This window comes from Vipera berus (assembly GCF_964194415.1).
Source record: "Vipera berus genome assembly, chromosome: 12".
Taxonomy (NCBI): domain Eukaryota; kingdom Metazoa; phylum Chordata; class Lepidosauria; order Squamata; family Viperidae; genus Vipera; species Vipera berus.
The window spans coordinates 10522538-10543974 of NC_138215.1; the positions used below are offsets into that span (position 1 = coordinate 10522538).

The 21437-nt window shown below is 43.2% G+C and overlaps 1 protein-coding gene and 1 long non-coding RNA gene across 2 annotated transcripts in view; both read left to right on the forward strand.

The window, feature by feature from the left end:
* Positions 1-562, forward strand: part of LOC308673790 — a 46511-nt gene extending 45949 nt beyond the window's left edge. The window contains exon 3 of the long non-coding RNA XR_014027741.1: positions 362-562. This is a non-coding gene — a long non-coding RNA (uncharacterized lncRNA). The remainder of the gene's footprint in view (positions 1-361) is intronic.
* Positions 563-20249: 19687 nt separating this feature from the next.
* Positions 20250-21437, forward strand: part of AGBL1 (AGBL carboxypeptidase 1) — a gene marked incomplete at both ends in the record, with an annotated part of 353471 nt that continues 352283 nt past the window's right edge. Inside the window, one exon of the mRNA XM_081337616.1 lies at positions 20250-20300. Coding sequence (XP_081193742.1) covers positions 20250-20300 — 51 coding nt within the window. The remainder of the gene's footprint in view (positions 20301-21437) is intronic.

A 21437-nucleotide genomic window follows, 5' to 3' on the forward strand; every position in this document is an offset into this window, starting at 1 on the left:
GTATTGTCGGGAGCAGAACTGGATGCAGTACTGAAAGTGTGGCCTGTAGCAGTGTTTCTTTTCCTCTGCCCTTCCAACTTTTGGGTTTGTTGCTGAGGGACATCTGCTTGTCTTCCTTGGAGTAAATATTTTGCCCTTCTCTCCCCCACACAAGCTACAGCAGTGTTTGCTTTAATAATTAAATATTTCCTAGGAAAAACGTGAAGGTGTCATGAAGACATTTGACATGGGTCTTGACAGTCTCTGTGGTGTGTAATTGGCAAATGTTGCCTTAATAGCATTCATGCATTGCTTTGCATCTTTACCAAACATAACTGTGCTCTCCTCATTTAGAATATGTATTATATTTTATTTATTCAAGAGACTATCCCAATGCTTGAAGTAAGAGCCAACTCTTCAAGACCTTCCTAGATTTTGGAAACTTCAAAGAGTGCAGCTCAAATGTTGGTTGTGGCCAAATATTTGCATCTTATCTGGAGGCAGCTACAGTTTGGGGACTGCTTGATGTGCTGAAGATTCAATGGCTTGGAACTAAACTATGTGAAGGATTCCCAAAATCCATTTCAGCTGCATTAGCTTTATGATCAACTACAAATGCTTTGATTGTTTGCTGGATGACGGAATTCATTAGGCTGGCAATAAAATACACAAACTTCTCTGTGGTGGCTCCATGTTTAAGAAATGTTCTTTTAAGAAATGTGGATATGTATATATATATATATATATATATATATATATATATATATATATATATATATATATATATATATATATATATATATACACACACACACACACATACATATATATACACACACACATACACTAATAATAATAATGATGATGATAATAATAATAATAATAATAATAATAATAATAATAATAATAATAATAATAATTTGGAAGGGACCTTGGAGGTCATCTAGTCCAACCCCTGCTCAGGCAGGCAATCCTATACCATTTCAGACAAGTGGCTGGCCAGTCTCTTCTTAAAAACTTCCAGTGTTGGAGCATTCACAGCTTCTGGAGGCAGGTTGTTCCACTGGTTAATTGTTCTCACCGTCAGGAAGTTTCTCCTTAATTCTAGGTTGCTTCTCTCCTTGACTAGTTTCCATCCGTTGCTTCTTGTCCTGCAAGAACATACATGCACACATACATATATATATACACACACACATACATACGCACACACACACACATACATATACATCTCACTGTGTTTTAAAATGTAATACAGCTCTTTTCATAATGCTTCTCTATATATCATCATCACCTTCATTTACAGTTAGAGATCCAAATTGCGACTTTTTTTTTCTCCAGGAAGGAAGGAAGTTCCATTAGTTTTTGTTTCAAGATTTTCAAAATCATAGAACCAGACTTGACATTTTGCAAACAAAAACAGCAATCAAAAGCTCAACGACAATCTCAAACAAAGCTCCTTTTCTGTAAGGAAAAAAAACGGTTATGCTTTTATTCAGCACATAATCTCAATTCACCAACTATAGTGCTTTACCATTTTAATAGGGAAAAAATGGAATTTGATTTGTCTTGCCCACAGGTTCTCTAATGTGTACATGGTTGATTATCAATCTTGCAGCTACATTTAGCCCTGCAAAATAGCTGCACGGTACTTTATTGAGTGTGCTGTGCTATGCTTCAGCTGTATTTGCTCATCTGCAATAATAAAAGGTTTTTAAGCCTTTTGATGCAGTTTCAGCTGTTCCATTTCAAGCTGGGCTGAAATATTCCGTACTTCTTTAGCCTTTGAGGCACACTGATGAGTTCATGATGGCTGTAGTCCACTACAAAGATTCTTAACTTTGAGTACGTAAGCAAGCCCAGGTGGGTGACAATTTGTCTCCATTATGGCCTGTTTGCCATCTCAAATGTATTCATTCCAAATGATCATCATTTATTGAACCATCAGTGTACAATGGGCTGGGCAATGCAGACCCCCCCCCCAGGGGCCCTCTACAGCTATTGGCCTAATTTCAAAAGCTCATTGCAACCTACCAGTTTGGAATGTTAAACCAAAATGAGCTGTCAGTTGCCTGGCAGGAAGCAAGATCAAAGAGGATGTTGGAGAGAGAGCGGGAAAGAAAGAAAGAAAGGGGAAAAAATGCTAGAAAAAAAATGGAAATATTATTGGCCCTGCAGAAATGTAGAAAGAAGCTCGCTCAGCCTGATATTCATTGTGCTTTAGAGAGCAACACAAGCAGAAAAGAATGATTTTTGTTATAATTGAGAGTTTACCAGAGGATTGTACCAGTGAACAGAGGCAAAAGAGGCAATGAGTACATTTGGCTGCTGGGTATTTTAATCTTTTATGAATGCATTTACTTCAAAGTACTTTGTAATTTTAGTAGAAACGCTTGCTTCCCATTTTAAAAATAGTCACTTTATTTTTTCCCTTTCCCTTTTTTCTTTTTAACTTTCTTCTTCACTCACACATATGTTCTTGTAGACAGCTATGGAACTTTAATATATACACCATCACCACCCAACTTCCCCACACATAAAACCCCCCAAAGAAATAAAACCCAAAATTTCTATTGCTAAGCAAGACAGTTGTGAATTGAGTTTTAAATCATTTTATAATCATTGTTGTCACAGTTGTTAAGTGAATTGCTGCAGTTGTTAGGTTAGTAACACGGTTGTTAAGTGAACCTGGTTTCCCTATTGTTCTTGCTTATCAGAAGGTCATAAAAAGTGACCCCAGGATATATATATATATATATATATATATATATATATATATATATATATATATATATATATATATATATACACACACACACACACACACACACACACAGCCAACACCTCAGCCACACAGGATGTTACAAAACAGCCAACTAATCCACAAAAAATAACCCCATCAACCAATCAAGATGTAACAACACAGCCAACCAACCCGCTTACAGCAACAAAGCCAGCACCCCACACACCCCACCAATATTTATAAAGAGACGGCAGCTCCGATCACACTTTGCTCGCACAAGCACGAAGCCGAAGACACCAGCCTGAAGATGACAAGTGGGACCTTGTCGAAACGTCGCCAAGACACTCTCAATCTTACACGGGAAAAGACCCGAATATATATATATATATATATATATATATATATATATATATATATATATATATATATATATATATATATATATATATATATATATATATATATATATCAGCAGCCCTGTCTGTCTTTAATCATGTTTATACTTTTGCTAGTTTAGCATAAGGAAACCAATTTAAACAGAACTTCAGATTTCAAGTGAGTAACATGAAACATCCAAGAGTAGATTTCAAGTAACTGAAAATGCAATAGCCTGGAGGACTTATATCTACTTTCTATTCCAGCCTGTCCCCAAGGGGCTATCCCTATTTTATTGCCATGACAATCCTGCAAGGTAGGTTAGGCTGAAGGTTAGCAACTGCCCAAGGTCATCAGTGAACTTCATGGCTAAATGAAATTTGGGTTTATCAAATGTTGTAATCCCACTGTTAGGAATTTATTAAAGATTTCATACATCAATAGTTCAAGTGTTAGCAATGGAATCTAATAATAGTGGTAGTAATGCTTTTTACTATTAAAAGGATAGAGGGAGTTCGCTCAAAATGTGGATATTAAAAAAGGTGAAATTGATAGAATGTATTATTAAACCATGAGATGCTAAAAAAGTTAAAGGAAGCCTTTTATGAAAATTAAACCCACTTCTATAAATGGTATGAAATAAGTTATTCAAATTAACCTGTTCACTGAACAACCCTAGCTGCTACTCTAGAAAGATAAAAAGGGTAGTGAGCCGAGCCAAATTCTTTGTGGCCTCACCCTAGCAATGGAAGCTGGTCTTTTTCTGTGACTTCCTTCCTTCCTTCCTTCCTTCCTTCCTTCCTTCCTTCCTTCCTTCCTTCCTTCCTTCCTTCCTTCCTTCCTTCCTTCCTTCCTTCCTTCCTTCCTCCCTCCCTCCCTCCCTCCCTCCCTCCCTCCCTCCCTCCCTCCCTCCTTTTCCATCAGTATTTGGAGGGAAAAACTACAGTCAGGATATGGAGGGTGAATTAAGACACACAAACGCACATTCTAGAGTTATTTGTGTGTGTGTGTGGGGGGGTCTTTGACAGGGGGCAGCACATCTATCAAGATTTTCCTTCATATAAATTTTGCTTTTTAGAAAAATAGTAAATTGCATGGAAAAGTCAGACAATTGTGCATTTGGAATGATAGCTGAATTTCAAGTGTGTCTTGTTTGAAAGATTCAGAATTCAATACACTCACGTTAAGTCTTGAAATAAATTTCTCCTCAACTTGTGTGGACCTCGCGTTGCTATTTGGCTGGGAACTGTAGGTTTATTGTCTACTTTTTCTGTGCTTCCTGTCCTTCTTTCTAACGTCAGAAGGACCAGCCCTATTTAAATTTCCCCAGGATCTAGATGTGGAAGGTTGATCTAAGTTGGATGTTCTCTCCTGAGGTCTCTCTCTGTCTTCAACTTGGTGACCTCTGGCGTTGTTGCTCTTCTTCTCCAAGGATTATAGGGTTGAAGCCTTAATCCTGGTAGAGGGCTGCATCGTTATCTTTTTTTTTTAAGGTTCATTGTCTAGGGTTGGATTTTTCACAGACTTACAGGTAAATTATTAATAGCTGTATGAACCCTTTAAAGGCCATTCACTGTGGAAGATCATTGCAGATCATTGTGTTAGATTGATAGGAATTTATGATGTCATCTGTAACAGGTTTACAGGGGGAAACTTAGTGTCTTGTTTTATTGCAGGACTAACAATATCGGTTACCTATGACTCCTAAGCTTTTTTTAAAGCTCCAGGCCCGGTAAAGTCATGCTGCTGAAATTTCTCCCTCCCTCCTTCTCTCTCCCTCTCCCCCCCCCTCTCTCTCTCCCCCCCCAATTTTCTTTTTTCTGGTATGACTAGAAGGAGTGTTAAGAGTCTGTTCTCTGTGTAATATTATTAATTTTTTGGTATGCTATTTGAAGTTAAATGTATATACCATCTGCCTGGGCTTTTTTTTTTACTTGCATTTAAAGAAAAAAGCAGGTTTGCATTCACTTTTCCTAACTGCCCCTATAGGTTTTCCAATTTACATTCTCTTAGTTTTCTGGCTTTTGCTGTCCCATCTATGAATGATGACTGACAATTGGCAGATTTCCTAGGGAACTGACATAGTCAGAAATTCGTCACAATGAGCATAACGCATATTCATACCCCTACCTGGTGAGATTTAATGCTTTCCTTTCTCTGTGGTGAAAATTGATCTGCTGAACCCATCAGTCTTTTCTTTAAGACACCGCTTAGATTTGTATGACTTCAAAGGTGGTCTTCTGTTGAGTTAACAATACTGTAATGATCAATACCTGAATGTGATTAGCAAACTCAGTGTTAAAAATGTATTTGTAAAATGCAATGTTGTCATAAAATGACTATAAGCTCTACTCTTTTTTCCCCTCTGCTTCGCAGAAGAGGTCCTTACATGCACTTGCAAATCTCTTAAGAGTCTTTTTTAACGCCTCAAGTTGTAGTTTTCCTATTCTGTAAGGAATTGGGCGTGCATTTTTGTGTGTATGGTTTGCATGCAAAAGACCTGTGATGGGCTATATGGGCTATTCTCTCTCTCTCTCTCTTTGCTATAATGCTCCCATATAATAATAATAATAATAATAATAATAATAATAATAATAATAATAATAATAATAATAATAATAATAATAATAATAACAATAATAATAATAATAATAACAATAATAATAATAATAATAATAACAATAACAATAACAATAATAATAATAATAATAATAATAATAATAATAATAATAATAATAATAATAATAATAATAATAATAATAATTTAATTTCTATACCGCCCTTCTCCCTAAGGACTCAGGGCGGTGTACAGGACAATACAATAAAATATAACATATAAAAGTTAAAAAAGATATTAAATATTACAGCCCAATTCAATACGTTAATACAATAACATTAAAATACCCCTAAACCCATCAGACCAGGCCGGCTTGTTCAAATAAATATGTTTTTAGGTCACGTCGGAAGGAGCGAAGGTTGGGAGCCATCCGGAGCTCCACCGGTAAACGGTTCCAAAGGTCTGGCGCGCCCACAGAGAACGCCCTCCCCCTGGGGGCCGCCAGTCGACACTCTTTGACCGACGGCACCCTAAGAAGGCCCTCTCTGTGGGAGCACACTGGATGAAGGGAAGTTGATGCCGGCCGCAGGTGCTCCCGTAAGTAACCCGGACCCATGCCATACTACATATACATCAGGTTATACATCTGGAGCCCCTCCAGTTTGGGGAAAGCTGTGGCAGATGTTGAAAAAAGAAGGTGGAAGAAAACTTTATAGCAACTGCGTATGGCTTTATTTAAAATTCAGAATAATCGGTTTTCTTTGTTGATGTTAGATGTATCAGACATATGCTATGTCCATGACTCTGCTCATTATTTAAAATTTTGCTCACCTCCTTTGAATATGTCCAAACTAAAGTGATGGTCAATTGCCTTAGTAGACCATCATTTATGCTGCTAGATCAGGACTACTTATGCCATCTAAATCTGTATTTTGGCTACTCACTAGGATGCCCAAATATCTGACTGTTCTTTGGTTGAATGTTCTCACCTCACATACAATAATTAGAAATCAGAAATACTGGGTCTAAGTAATTTCATTCCTAGCTTCCATGATAATTTTGCTAAGGGCTTAAGCATTCAACTGAGACGTCCTGTGCTACAGGTGGACATTTTGAGAGTCCCCTGTCTGCCTCTCAAGTTTATATGTTAATGTATTACACATTGTGATTGGTATGCAATCATGTTGCAATGAAAAGCAGGATGTAAGAAATATTATCGCTGCTGTTGTGAAGCTCAGCCTAATTATAAAATTGCTTTACTGAGTTTTGCTTCCTTAGGGATTATTATTCTTCCTACTGTCCTTGTAAGGCCATGGACAGCCTTTGCTTTAGGAGGTTAAGGCAGGACATGGGTGTCTACTGCAAGATTTCCCAATGGAGCTACAAGGAAATGAATGGAAAACCCAGTAATTTTGTCATTGTGGATAGAACTGAGTTGCCAATATCCCTTTAATTATTGGGGGAAAATATATTTCTTGGTTTATGGATGAGCCTGTTGAGTTGCTATAGATTTTGACTAAGTTTGGCTATTGTTCTAAGCCATGATGTGGTTTACTTTTAGTATAGAATATTGTGCAAACCAGTCTAGTTATGGCTGTTTACTATGTCTAGTTTTGTGAGATGGGCAAGCAAGACTGTGTTCTCCATTTTCGTCAAGATTGTCTGTTGGGAAGCTTGAATTTTTTTCTGGACTAATCAAACAAAAGAGTAATCAAACATATTAATAAATAAGCGTGCCATAAAATCTGTTTGATCACTCATCAAGCTGAACATTAAAGGGAAAGGAAAATTGAGAAAAAAAAGAATTACTTTGTGGAAATTCATGTCACCTTTTGTTCTGTCTTGTCATTTTAATCTGTTCCACTTTTGCGGTGAGCCTTTTAAGGGACAGGAACTTGCCTATTAAAGCTAAACCAGCTTATAATTATGCTTGAGTTCTTAGAACAAAAGAGATAATAAATAATTATCTCAGGACAAAAGCTTGGGTGAAAACTACCAGAAAATTCTCCAGTCTGAGTCCTGCAGAAGGGGTGGCGTCTCCTTATGAAGATCTCAGCTCATTCAAATTTAACCTGTCCATTCTCCAAATGACATGGCAATAGTAATAACAGAATAACAGAGTTGGAAGACACCTTGGAGGTCTTCTAGTCCAACCCCCTGCTCAAGCAGGAGACCCTACACCCGTGGTGGCAAACCTATGACACGGGTGCCACAGGTGGCATGCAGAGCCCTCTCTGTGGGCACACATGCCATCAGCCCAGTCCCAGGCCTTCAGATGGGTTTTATAAAACCTTTTCGCTTTAGGCCTCCGCCACCGTGTGCAAAAAAAAAAGGTTCAATCAATCAATCAATTTCAACTTCTTGCAGGAAAAAAAAAGATCTCGCAAAGTTGGAATTGATTGATTGAACTTTTTAGTCCCACCCAGTCTGGCATTACCACCGCAGCCATGCTCACCCAATGGGCCACGCCCACCCAGCATCTGATGATACATAAGTGAGTTTTGGGCTGCAGTTTGGGCACTCGGTCTCTAAAAGGTTTGCCATCACTGCCCTATACCATTCTGGCTGTCCATTTGCTTCTTTAAAACCCCCCATAACTTCTGAAGGCAAGCTCTTCCATTGATTAATTGTTCTCATTGCCAGGAAATTTCTCCTTATTTTTAGTTTAATTCTCTCCTTGGTATGTTTCCATCCATTGCTTCTTGTCCTGCCTTCCAAGTATTTTGAAGGATAGGTTAATTCTCTTCTTCTTTGTGGCAGCCCCTCAAATATTGGAATGCTCCTATCATGTCACCTCTAGTCCTTCTTTTCATTAGACTAGACATACCCAATTTCTGCAACCATTCTTCATATGTTTTAGCCTTCAGCCCTCTAATCAGGTCACCATATTGCCCTCAACAATCTGGGCCCCCTAACCACTGCACCACCAGGATTCATGGGGTAAGATATACCGGATGTATTTTCCCCCCCGTCCTACATAGCTATCCTGTGTGGTAGGCAAGACAGAGAGCTAATGATCTGAAATGTACATGTATGCAAATAAAATAAAATAAAATAAAATAATAATAAAATTAGGGCGGTTCCTGCCTCATGGGCGCGACCTGTCGCCTGTTTCCATACTCCCCTTAATGACGGGTCCAAGCTTGGGGACTCCGAGAGGTGGTTGGGCTTGGACAGGGGCCTCGAGTTAAGACGCGCTAAGAGGCCCCTGATAAGATTCTTAGCCGGTTATTTTAAGAGGTTAGGGAGGGGGAGGGTGGGGAAGGAATTTGTAACCGGCACTCAGTCTGGACCTGTTAGAGGTCCCGACGGGACGGGGTCGGGGGAGGTGGCTGCTGGCGCTGGGAATGTGGGGGTGGGGCATCGAATCCCCACGGCGATAGGGTATGGCAGCAGGTGTTTGCGCGGAGGGCCATATCAACATCTGGGATCGCGCCCCCGCTATCTCCGAGCGGTGGCGCGCTCCGACCCTCCGGTTAGCACCCTCCTACCCGGGGATGAGGGTGATCAGGCCCCTGAGCTCAGGTTGGTCTATTTTAACGCTAGATCCGTAGTTAACGTAGTTATGGGGAAGCTGAGTTCCACCACATGTTTATTGGACCCGTGCCCTTCTTGGCTGGTTTATGCAGCTAGGGAGAGGACACGAGGCTGGCTCCAGGCGGTTATATCTGCTTCTTTGAGTGAGGGTTGTTTCCCCACCATCTTGAAGGAGGCGGTGGTGAGACCTCTCCTCAAGAAGCCTGCCTTGGACCCAGCTGTATTGAACAACTTTCGTCCAGTCTCCAACCTTCGCTTTCTTGCGAAGGTTGTTGAGAGTGTGGTGGCGCATCAGCTCCCTCTGGTCCTGGATGAAGCGGATTATCTGGACCCTTACCAATCGGGTTTCAGGCCCGGGCACAGCACGGAGACGGCATTGGTCGCTCTGGTGAATGATCTCTGGAGGGCTCGGGATAGGGGGTATTCCTCTGTCCTAGTCCTATTAGACCTCTCGGCGGCTTTCGATACCATCGACCATGGTATCCTGCTGCAGCGTCTCAGGGGATTGGGAGTGGGAGGCACGGTTTTTCAGTGGTTCTCCTCCTATCTCCTGGGACGCTCGCAGTCGGTGTTGGCAGGGGGGCAGAGGTCGACCCCTAGGACTCTCGCTTGTGGAGTTCCTCAGGGGTCGGTCCTCTCGCCTCTCCTGTTCAACATCTATATGAAACCGCTGGGTGAGATCATTCGTGGTTTTGGAGTTGGGTATCATCAATATGCTGATGATACCCAACTTTTTATTTCGACCCCAAACCACCCCAGTGATGCCCTCGCTGTGATGTCCCGTTGCCTGGAGGCGGTTCGGGTCTGGATGGGGAGGAACAGACTTCAACTCAACCCTGACAAGACTGAGTGGCTGTACATTCCGGCTTCCCGAGACACCTGGGATGTTCCACCTCTTTCTATGGGGGGTGAGCTTTTACCCCCTGTGGATAGGGCTCGCAACTTGGGAGTCCTCCTAGATTCACGACTCACTTTGGAGGATCACATGGTGGCCGTGACTAGGGGGGCTTTTGCCCAGGTTCGCCTGGTGCGCCAGTTGCGGCCCTATCTGGACCGGGAGGCCTTGTGTACGGTCACTCATGCGCTCGTGACCTCTCGCCTAGACTACTGTAACGCTCTCTACATGGGACTTCCCTTGAAGACTACTCGGAGGCTCCAACTGGTACAGAATGCGGCCGCGAGAGTTGTCTTGGGAGTTTCCCGGTACTCCCATGTTACACCTTTGCTCCGTGAGCTGCATTGGTTACCAGTTGTCTTCCGGGTAAGGTTCAAGGTTTTGGTTATGATCTTTAAGTCCCTACATGGCATGGGTCCGCGATACCTCGAGGACCACCTGCTGCTGGCGTCGACTCCCCTCCGCCCTGTGCGCGCCCACAGAGAGGGCCTCCTCAGGGTGCCTCCTGTCAAGGAATGTCGACTGGTGGCCCCCAGGGGGAGGGCCTTCTCTGTGGGTGCTCCGGCGTTATGGAACCAACTGCCGGTTGAGCTCCGGATGGCATCAGACCTCCGATCCTTCCGTCGCGGGTTGAAGACCCATTTATTCGAACTAGCGGGTCTGGCCTGATGGGGGTACTTGGGTTGTTTATAGGTTTGTTTTATTATTCTGGTTTTAACTTGGGCATTAATTTAATTATCTTTTAATGTTTGTACTGTTGTTTATATTTATGCCCTGTGAACCGCCCTGAGTCCCTTTGGGAGAAGGGCGGTATAAAAATCTCAATAAATCTTAAATCTTAAATCTTAAATCTTAACAAAGCTCCCCTCATCCGTGATCTGATCGAGGAGGAATGTGCGGATCTAGCGTGCATCACGGAAACTTGGTTGGGTTCGGAGGGAGGGGTGCCTCTCACCGAGTTATGCCCGCCAGGTTTCCGGGTGCTGCACCAGCCACGGGCTCAGGGCAGGGGTGGTGGGGTGGCAGTGGTTATTCGGGAGACTTTGTGTCCCCGGGAGGCCACCATTGTCCAGATGGCCGGGAGTGAATCCCTCCTCTTGAGATGTGGTCCTCGGGTTCAGTTGGGCTTGTTGCTCACATACCTGGCGCCCAGCTGTGTGGCAACAGCCCTGCCTGAGCTGCTCGACACCCTCTCAGGGTTGGCGGTGGAGTTCCCCAGGCTTATTGTCCTGGGTGACTTCAACCTGCCATCACTGGGGGGGTCGTCGGAGTTAGCTCGGGAGTTCATGGCTTCCATGACAGCCATGGGCCTGACCCAGGTTATTGAGGGCCCTACTCACGAGGGGGATCATACTCTCGACCTGGTGTTCCTGTCTGGACGGTGGTTGGATGATCTGGGAGGGGGTTCTCCGTCCATCACCCCTCTGTCTTGGTCAGATCATCACCTCCTGAGGCTGGTTTTCCGTCATGCCATCCCCCGCCGCTGGGCGGCGGAACCGACCAGGTGGTTCCGCCCCAGGCGCCTAATGGACCCGGACCGGTTCCAGAGGGCGCTTGGGCCGATACCTATCACCCTTACCCACAGCCCAGTCGATGCTCTGGTGGAGGCCTGGGAAACGGCTGCCACCAGGGCACTCGACTGTGTTGTACCCATGCGACCTCTGACTCGGCGCAGATCCCGTTGGGCTCCATGGTTCTCTGTGGAGCTCCGGGAGATGAAGCGTCGGAGACGAGGTCTAGAGAGCGGTTGGAGATCCAGCCGATCCGAATCCGACCGATTGCAGTTAAGAACCTTCATAAGGTCTTATCTTGCGGCGATAAGGACGGCGAAGTCTAACTACTTTGCCGCCCTTATCGCGTCCGCAGATAATCGCCCGGCCGCCCTGTTTAGGGTGACTCGCTCCCTCCTTAACCAGGAGGTGAGGGAGGATCCCTTGCAGGGACGAGCCGAGGAGTTTAGTCATCATCTGACGGACAAAATCGCTCGGATCCGGACCGGCTTGGACTCTGACTGGGCAGAGTCTGATGTGGAGGAATCAGGCGGTCTTGAGCACGTTATCTGGACTGAGTTCGACCCTGTTTCCCCTGATGATGTGGACAGGATCATGGGGAGACTGAGCTCCACCACCTGTTTGTTGGATCCGTGCCCCTCCTGGCTAGCTTATGCGGCTCGGGAGGGAACACGAGGCTGGTTCCATGCAGTAATAACTGCTTCTTTGAAGGAGGGTGTCTTCCCTGCCGCCTTGAAGGAGGCGGTGGTGAGACCCCTCCTCAAGAAGCCTGCTTTGGACCCGGCTGTTTTAAACAACTATCGTCCAGTCTCCAATCGCTTCCTGGCGAAGGTTGTTGAGAGTGTGGTGGCGCATCAGCTCCCTCTGTTCCTGGAGGAAACTGATTATCTGGACCCGTACCAATCGGGCTTCAGGCCCGGACACAGCACGGAGACGGCATTGGTCGCGCTGGTGAATGATCTCTGGAGGGCTAGGGACAGGGGTTGCTCCTCTGTCCTGGTCCTATTAGATCTCTCAGCGGCTTTCGATACCATCGACCATGGTATCCTGCTGCGGCGTCTCAGGGGGTTGGGAGTGGGAGGCACCGTCCTACGGTGGTTCTCCTCCTACCTCCAGGGCCGCTCGCAGTCGGTGTTGACAGGAGGGCAGAGATCCGCCCCGAGGTCTCTCATTTGTGGAGTCCCTCAGGGGTCGGTTCTCTCGCCCCTCCTGTTCAACATCTACATGAAGCCGCTGGGCGAGATCATTCGTGGTTTTGGGGTGGGGTATCACCAGTACGCTGATGATACCCAACTTTTTCTTTCCACCCCGAACCAACCCAGTGATGCCCTCTCCGTGATGTCCCGGTGCCTGGAGGCGGTTCAGGTCTGGATGGGGAGAAACAGGCTTCGTCTCAATCCCGCCAAGACTGAGTGGCTGTGCATATCGGCGTCTCGGGTTAACCAAGTTATTCCACCTTTAACGATGGGGGGTGAGGTGTTACCCCCCGTTGATAGGGCTCGCAACTTGGGCGTCCTCCTGGATTCACGGCTCAATTTTGAAGATCACATAGGAGCCGTGACCAGGGGGGCTTTTGCACAGGTTCGCCTGGTGCGCCAGTTGCGTCCCTATCTGGACCGAGATGCCCTACGCACAGTCACTCATGCGCTTGTGACCTTCCGTTTGGACTACTGTAACGCTCTCTACATGGGGCTGCCCTTGAAGACCACTCGGAGGCTTCAACTGGTGCAGAATGCGGCCGCGCGAGTTGTAATGGGGGTTTCCCGATACTCCCATGTAACACCTCTACTCCGCGAGCTGCATTGGCTTCCGGTTGCCCTCCGGGTGAAATTCAAGGTGCTGGTTATCACCTATAAAGCCCTACATGGCCTGGGTCCGGGTTATTTGAGGGAACACCTGCTGCCGGCATCAAACGCCCTTCGCCCAGTGCGCTCTCACAGGGAGGGTCTGCTCAGGGTTCCGCCGGTGAGAGATTGCCGGCGGGTGACACCCAGGGATAGGGCCTTCTCAGTGGGAGCGCCTGCCCTCTGGAACCAGCTGCCGGTAGAGCTGAGGACTGCTCCCGACCTCCGATCATTCCGCCGGGGCCTGAAGACCTGGCTCTTTGAGCTCTCGGGCCCAGGCTGAGGAGAAAATTTTAACTGGGGTTTTAATGTACAGGGTGAATTTAATGCTTTTTAATTGGTTTTAACTTTTGTATGTTTTGATTTTTAATTCCCTGTAAACCGCCCTGAGTCCTCAGGGAAAGGGCGGTATACAAATGCAAATATTAAATTAAATTAAATAAAATAAAATAAAATAAAATAAAATAATAAAATAAAATAAAATAAAATAAAATAAAATAAAATAATAAAATAAAATAAAATAAAATAAAATAAAATAAAATAATAAAATAAAATAAAATTAAAATAAAATAAAATAAAATAAATAATAAAATAAAATAAAATAAAATAAAATAAAATAAAATAAAATAAAATAAAAATAAATCACTGAAGTCTATATTGTAAATATTGTAACATACTTGAATCAGTCATGGAATTACTGATAAATGAAGTTTTGAAATAGAAGAACAGATGCAGACATGTTCCTTGGCATTAGCTTAAGTACTGTAGCGGTTCCCTTGCCCCTCTCATGTAATTTGTATGGATGTTGTTCCTAGTCTGTGATTCCTTTGCTATTTGTTCATAAACGGTTTGTTAATCTTCTGTATTCTTGTATTGCTTAATTGTATCAAATAAGGCATAGACAGTAGACTTTGCTCAGTTTGTACCTCTTCACTACACAGCAAAGCAGCATCGCTGGATTATTGCCAAAGTCCTCAAGGTACAGCTGTTCCATGGGTAATCCTGTTGTAGCTATATTTTTACAAATGAATCTCCATTCTTAAAGTAGCTTTCAATTATGGTCGATACAAACAATGTTGGCGAGCATCTCTTATGGTGATTTGAATTAATCTGAAATGCACTTATATCTAAGGTTTTCAGTGCAGGAGCTTTAGGTTGCTATTATATTATGAACACCTTGGATTGGGGCTCACCTTTACCACAAAGGCTTCCCTCAGAAACATTGACTTGATTATTTACAAGGAAGAAATCTGAGGTAGTCTTTGAAATTAATTATGCCTTTTTTTTACTTTATTCTTACATATAATTGTTATTCATAGTGTTATTTTGTTTGTCCTAAGCCTGAGGAGGCTATCAACACTTTTTACCAGAAAAGCAAGCTGGGGTTTTTGTTTACCTTGAATCTTTCTTCTCATGTAGCCTCTCAGCTGGAGGTACCACCTGGTTGGCCATCTGGATTTGGAAGAGAAGCAGGCTTGAGCTTAGTTATCACTTGTATAGGAGGTCACCAGGAAGCTCCACCGTAGTAGCCTAGACTGGGGGAAAAATCTGGAAAAAGATAACGGAAAACCATCTTTTTACTATTGCCAAGAAAAAGGCATGAAATCATCAAGGATTGGGTCTAACTCAGGCAAGCTTTAACTTTGTCCCAACATCTAGTTGACCATGGCTGATCTCAGAAAAGCTGAGCAGAGATGAGCCAGGTTAATACTTCAATAGCAATAGCACTTGGACTTATATACCACCCCATAGTGCTTCATAGCAATTTCTGAGCGTATTGCCCCCAACAATCAGGGTCCTCATTTTACTGACCTTGGAAGGTTGGAAGGTTGAGTCAGCTTTGAGCTCTGTCAGGATTGAACGCCAGGCTGTGGGCAGAGGTTGCCTGCAATACTAGAGCCATGATTTCGCAGTGGTTAGAATGCATTGACCAGGAGTTTGATTCCGACTGGCTCAAGGTTGACTCAGCCTTCCCTCCTTCTAGTAAAATGAGGACCCATATTGTTGGGGGCAAGATGCTGACTCTGTAAACCACTTAGAGTGGGCTATAAAGCACTATGAAGTGGTCTAAGTGCTAAGTGCTATTGCTATACTGCACTTTAATCACCGTGCCACCAGAGCTCCTAATACATACTTCAATGTATTACTTAATCAAAAAATACACCAAATAACACTTTGCCAAAAATTCCTTGTTTTCAAAACAGAAGTCATTCCACAGGAATTTAATGGAAAGCCACTTCCATACAATTGTTAATAAAACTGCAGGAATTGCCCATGTAGTCCCTGGTAGTTCATCTTCCCTTGAAGGAAGGGGAGGGGGTACTATTGAAGAGCAGATATTTCCCCTTTCCTAAGGCTGTCCAATTAAGCATACCTTAATTAAGGGAGATGGATGATCTGATTTTGATGTAATCTATTCATTTGTGTCCAACTCTTGGCAATTGTCTGGGTCAGGTGACTCCACATTTTCTGATCTTGCACCACTTCTTTGAGTTTTGCTATGCTTTGGCTGGTGCCATCTTTGATGGTTGGGTGGTCTAGGGAACACAAAATATAAAAATAATAGTGCCTTATTCATTACTATTGAGGGACAGATTCCATTTGTTGACTGACTGCAATCAAGCTCCCAAGAGGATGGGTCCATGCTTTATTTTCATTTTCTTTTTAAATAAGACAGGCTTATCATTAATGGGAAATGAACAAGAGTCTAACCCAAACTATTTCTGTAGTCTATTGACAACTTGCCCAGGTCAAAGGAGAATAAATTGATCCCAGTCGAAATGCTTCATTTGAAATCAACAGTTTAACCTTTTGGCCCCATTTACTCTGTCGGGATGGTGAGGAGGTAAAACTCTTAAATCAGATTCAGTGGGAAATCAAAGCTCCATCAGCAATCGCAGTTGTATTTTCCCGAGTTATTTAGGAATATTCATGTGGACAAGAAATTCAGAAGCGGTTGCCTTTCTGTAAATCTGTAGAACTGATTGCTAGCAGAGAACCTTGTTTTTTTTTAATATCCTATCTATTTTCAGATGAAATTATCTTTTTAGAAAAGAGATTGGGAGAAAGATAGCACAGGAATGCATTTAGACCTGGTATAATGCTGCTGGTGATGATTTAAAAAGTCCTTAAGGCTAAGTTAGCTGAACAATTATCCTTATGTCAACATTCACCTACCCAGAACCCACTCCTGGCTTGAGAGAGTTTACACGTTGGCTTTCGATTAGTAAAAGTTGGAATGGGAAGAATTAAGGTTAGATGAGTTGCTTTTGATAAAAATTCTGCATTTGGGACAATTTATCCACCTTTATTCCTGTCCAGCTTTAAATGGGCTACGAAACACTTTTTATTATGTCAGGCTTGTAATGGTCTTTATTTTTATCCTCCTTGGTGGCTTGTAAAGGAAGCCTTTTGCTGCTATGTGTCTTTAATTTGTTTGATACATTGTTTTAAATTTTATAACAAGTCTTCTCTGATTACTCCTTTACCTTTTTTTTTAACAGTGAAAACTGGGGCAAAAGTGTTAAGAATAGAAGAACAGCCCTGCTGGATCAGGTCAAGGTTCCCTTAGTCCAACATTTGGGGTCTTATCAGGAACCAACCAAGTGAATCTGGAATACAGGAAGGAGATAGGATATAGCCTCTGTCCTCCATTGTTCTCCTGCAACTGCGTTTCCCAATCCATAGGTAATGAGTCTTTAAGATTCATCCCCTTTTAAAGCCATTCAAGTTAGTGGCCATCACCCAGTCTTTGGGATATCTGTCTGTCTGTCTATCGAGATAGATAGATAGATAGATAGATAGATAGATAGATAGATAGATAGATAGATAGATAGATAGATAGATAGATAGATAGATAGATAGATAGATGGATGGATGGATGGATGGATGGATGGATGGATGGATAGATAGATAGATAGATAGATAGATAGATAGATAGATAGATAGATAGATAGATAGATAGATAGAGACAGAGATAGATAGAGACAGAGATAGAGACAGACAGAGACTGATTGATAGACAGACAGACAGATAGATAATAGAGATAGAGATAGACTGAGATAGGTAGATAGTCAGATAGATGGATAGACAGACAGACAGACAGATAGTAGGCAGGCAGGCATGGAGGTGGAAGTGGTGATGGAGATGGAGTTGGAGAGACAGACAGAGGGGTGGGGGAGAGAGCCCTTCATATTCAAAAGTTGAATAGAAGGACAGTTCAGTGTTTTCTTCTCATCAGTGATGGAGTTCTACAGGTTGCTGAAGAAGAACTTTTTTTTGCCTGTTCAAAATCTCTTCCCATTGACCATCTCGATAGTCCTAGTTTGTGAAACTGGGAGGAAAATAGACCTGGTCTAATTTCACTATGTAATGTCTATTTTCAGAAAGTGAAATTTGGTTTCAAGGTAATAAGAATATTGGGCAACATTGGTCTTTAGGGTTTAGTGACCGCTCACTAAACCCTGAAGAGCAACACAGCACAACAGATACTCTTCCTAAAAGCCTACCCCAGTATATTTTTCCCAGATACGTTGCCAGTTAATGACCTCCCTCCCCATTAAATGCAGATATCTGCATTAGTTGGGTTGGTTGGTTGGGTTCCTGTAACAAACTAAGCCTACACAAGACCCATTGGATAATGTCACGATGTGTACTTTAGAGAAATGGGAGCTTGCTTTGGAGTTTTGGGAATTGCAGAGGACTTATGAATTGAAAAGAATTGAGATTGTGATTAGTGCTATCATTTTGTAACCCTTGGTGTCAGAAAAAAGAAAACGTGATGTCCATAAACTAGGCAATTGGTATGAGTTTTTTGTTTATTTATTTTTTTTTATTTTAATTCCATTTATATCCCGCCCTTCTCCGAAGACTCAGGGCAGCTTACAAGCTTAGCAGTAGCCTTCATTCTATGTATATGCCTGCTTATTAGGGCTTTCACACACACCCCCAAGCAGCATTATTACAAAGTCAGCTTAATTGCCCCCAACAATCTGGGTCCTCATTTTACCTACCTCGGAAGGATGGAAGGCTGAGTCAACCTTGAGCCTGGTGGGATGCGAACCTGCACTAATTGCAGGCAGCTGGTGTTACTTAAGGAGGCATTAGCCCTCTGTTCCACCAAGGCTGTTGGTGGATGTTGTTTTCATCTTTAGGTAATGATGGCTTCACCCAGCTTGGTTGATAGGTACATTCATCTGTAGAATGGGGAAAGTGGGAAGTGAGAGAAAACATCACAAGAGCTTCTTTAAGCTGCCTTTAATTAGCTCTAAAGTCATTTTTGCAGCCAGTAGATTAATCAGTGAAGCATGTTGAGTTCTAGCCAAGCTTTTTATAAGTTCTTAAAAGGATTTTGTCACCCTCCTTTCCTTTGGTCATGATAGAACACTATCCCACAAGTCTGCCTCAGCTATTACACAAACTTCTTTTATTAGACTTTCTGGGTCTTGTCAGGGTGAGACAGATACTTCAAGGACTGACCCTGGCAACATCATTGACAGCTGGGTTATTTTTCTCCAAGTTAAATTCTGGTGGGATTGGTTAGAGAGAAGTACTTGTAAGAGTTGTTGTTTCTTCCTAATCCTGCCGGGTTCATAGCTCCAGAAGCTGAAGCTGTGAGACAAAGACAGGCAAGTAATGGAGAAGTTATCCGGTAAAAACAAAATGGGAAAGGAAGGCCAACTCATCCAAGTCTAATTCCAGAAAGACAGAGGGATGACTATTTTTTCTGTCCTCCTGTCCTTGTTCTTCAGCAACATTGGCTGCATAGCAGTCCTTGATCAACCTTTGCCAACCTGTTCTGCTCCCAGCATTCCCAACTCCTTAAGGTCAACTTTGAGGAACTTGGCCTGTTGGTCATTGGCATAGACTGTGGGAAGCCAGAAACTGCATCTTTGTGGCCTTAGAGCCCCTAAGATGACCTCATTAAAACTCACCACTGAGTTGAGGGAGGTACAAATGGGTGAGTTGCTATGTATTAAACTATTGCAAGCCTGAAGAGTGCCTTCAAAGATCTCCATGCCACCACAAGCAGGGTGGTTGTAATTGTGATTTGTTAAGCAAGCCCCAATTACTTGGGCTCATGCATGGCACCGTCAAAAAACAACAACAACTGGACTGTACAATCCATCTTTGCCCGCTCTGCTAAACCAAGACTGAAGAAACCACAGTTAGTCTGACGGGTGAGCCTAATTTTGAAGTGTGTCTTTAAGAGCTTGCCAGCATCCCTTCTTTGTGCCCCACTGCTTCCCTGGACTTGTGTGTCTCGTGTCCATCCGCAGGCCTCTCTGATTTCACTGGGACAGAAGCAGACACACCAAATGGCCTCAGAAGGTCCTCTGGAACCGATCAGCCGGTCAGCTGAGAATGCCTGTCAGGCAGCCAAGTTCAACCGTCCGCTCCTCGGTCCCTCTGCCCGAAGGACTATGCAAATTTGCCTCTTTCTCTGTGTTTCCCCTCGCCAGCTATCCTACATGCCTCTGGCTGTGCACTAAACACCCAGACCTTTTGCCGAGAGCTTTTCTTAATCCCCTGGATTCTTTATATAGGAATTAATCTCTCCGCCACACTGGGAGAGCAGCAAAGAGACAGGAGATCTGGGTGGGGAGCTGATGCATATGTCTGTATGTGTATTTGTTTCGTATGTGGAGGTCTAGAACGGTATTGCTTTCGTTCATTCTTTCTTTTTTTAAAAAAATCTCTCCTGATCAGGATTGAGCTGCTCTCCTTGATCAGGACAGGGGACAACAACGGTTGGGTAAAACTTTCTGTTAGGATTTAAAAGTTTTGGGGTGGGTTCAAGCATAGCAACATGGCTGAGCAAGAAAGTAGTGGCTTGCAGGTCCTTCTCTCTACTTTTCAGGTAAGAAACTAGCTGGAGAGACATCTGATGGCTCTGTGGCTCCTTTCCCCTCCTTTCCCTCAAGACAAGCCAGGGGAATTATCTAGTGGTGGAAGCTTTGCTATATTACACTTCCTGCATCCCAAATCAGAGGAGAGCATTCTTTACACTAGTCACGGTGGCTGTATAAAAAGAGGGATTGCTTTGCGGCAGGCAGTCTGCCTTCAGATCACCCCTCTGCTACGGACTTCACCATGTGGTTGTTTTAGAATGGCTCACCCCCCACCCCACCCCAGTTACACCTTAGGTACAGTGCTTCTGAAATATCTCACCTAACAGAACATCCCGTGCACCCAGAATATTTGACTGTTGAGTGATGCTTTAAACATATTGTTGTTGTACTGGAGTTATGAGGGCAGGTTTTTCCCCCCATCTCTTTTGCAAGCTTTGGTTGTCTCCAGTTTTAGAGTAAAATGATATTTTTTTTCCTATGCTTTTACAATATTTTTTTAAGATAAGAACTTTGCTAAATAGGTGACAAGCCTGGGTTCAAATCTGTTTAGGAAAACAGATCTCTCTCTCTCTCTCTTTCGATCTCTCTCTCTCTCTCTCTCTCTCTCTCTCTCTCTCTCTCTCTCTCTCTCTCTCTCTCTCTCTCTCTCTCTCTCTCTCTCTCTCTCTCTCTCTGTGTGTGTGTGTGTGTGTGTGTGTGTGTGTGTGTTCTTGAGTGGTTGCTTAAATCTGATACCTGTGTTTAAACATGGCAAGTGAAAGCAAAGAAAAGCTTTGGGATTATTTGTAGGACATGGGAAAGGGATTCAAACGTTCTCAACTGCAAACAGAAAATAAGAGTTTTCATCATGGGAAAATTAAGGCTTTCAGTGTTTAAAGACTGCTCCTGCTAGATAGAATATCAAGCATCCTGAGTCTGGGCTTCAGGAGCTGCTGTAGAGACAGGACAACATCATAACTTGTATTAGAGGAAATGCTATAGGCCTATTGTCTATAGGCTAGAGAAAGTCACTTGTCTGAGATGGTATAGATTCTCCTACTTGAGCAGGGGGCTGGACTAGAAGGCCTCCAAGATTCTATTCTATTCTATTTTCTATTCTATTCTATTCTATTCTATTCTATTCTATTCTATTCTATTCTATTCTA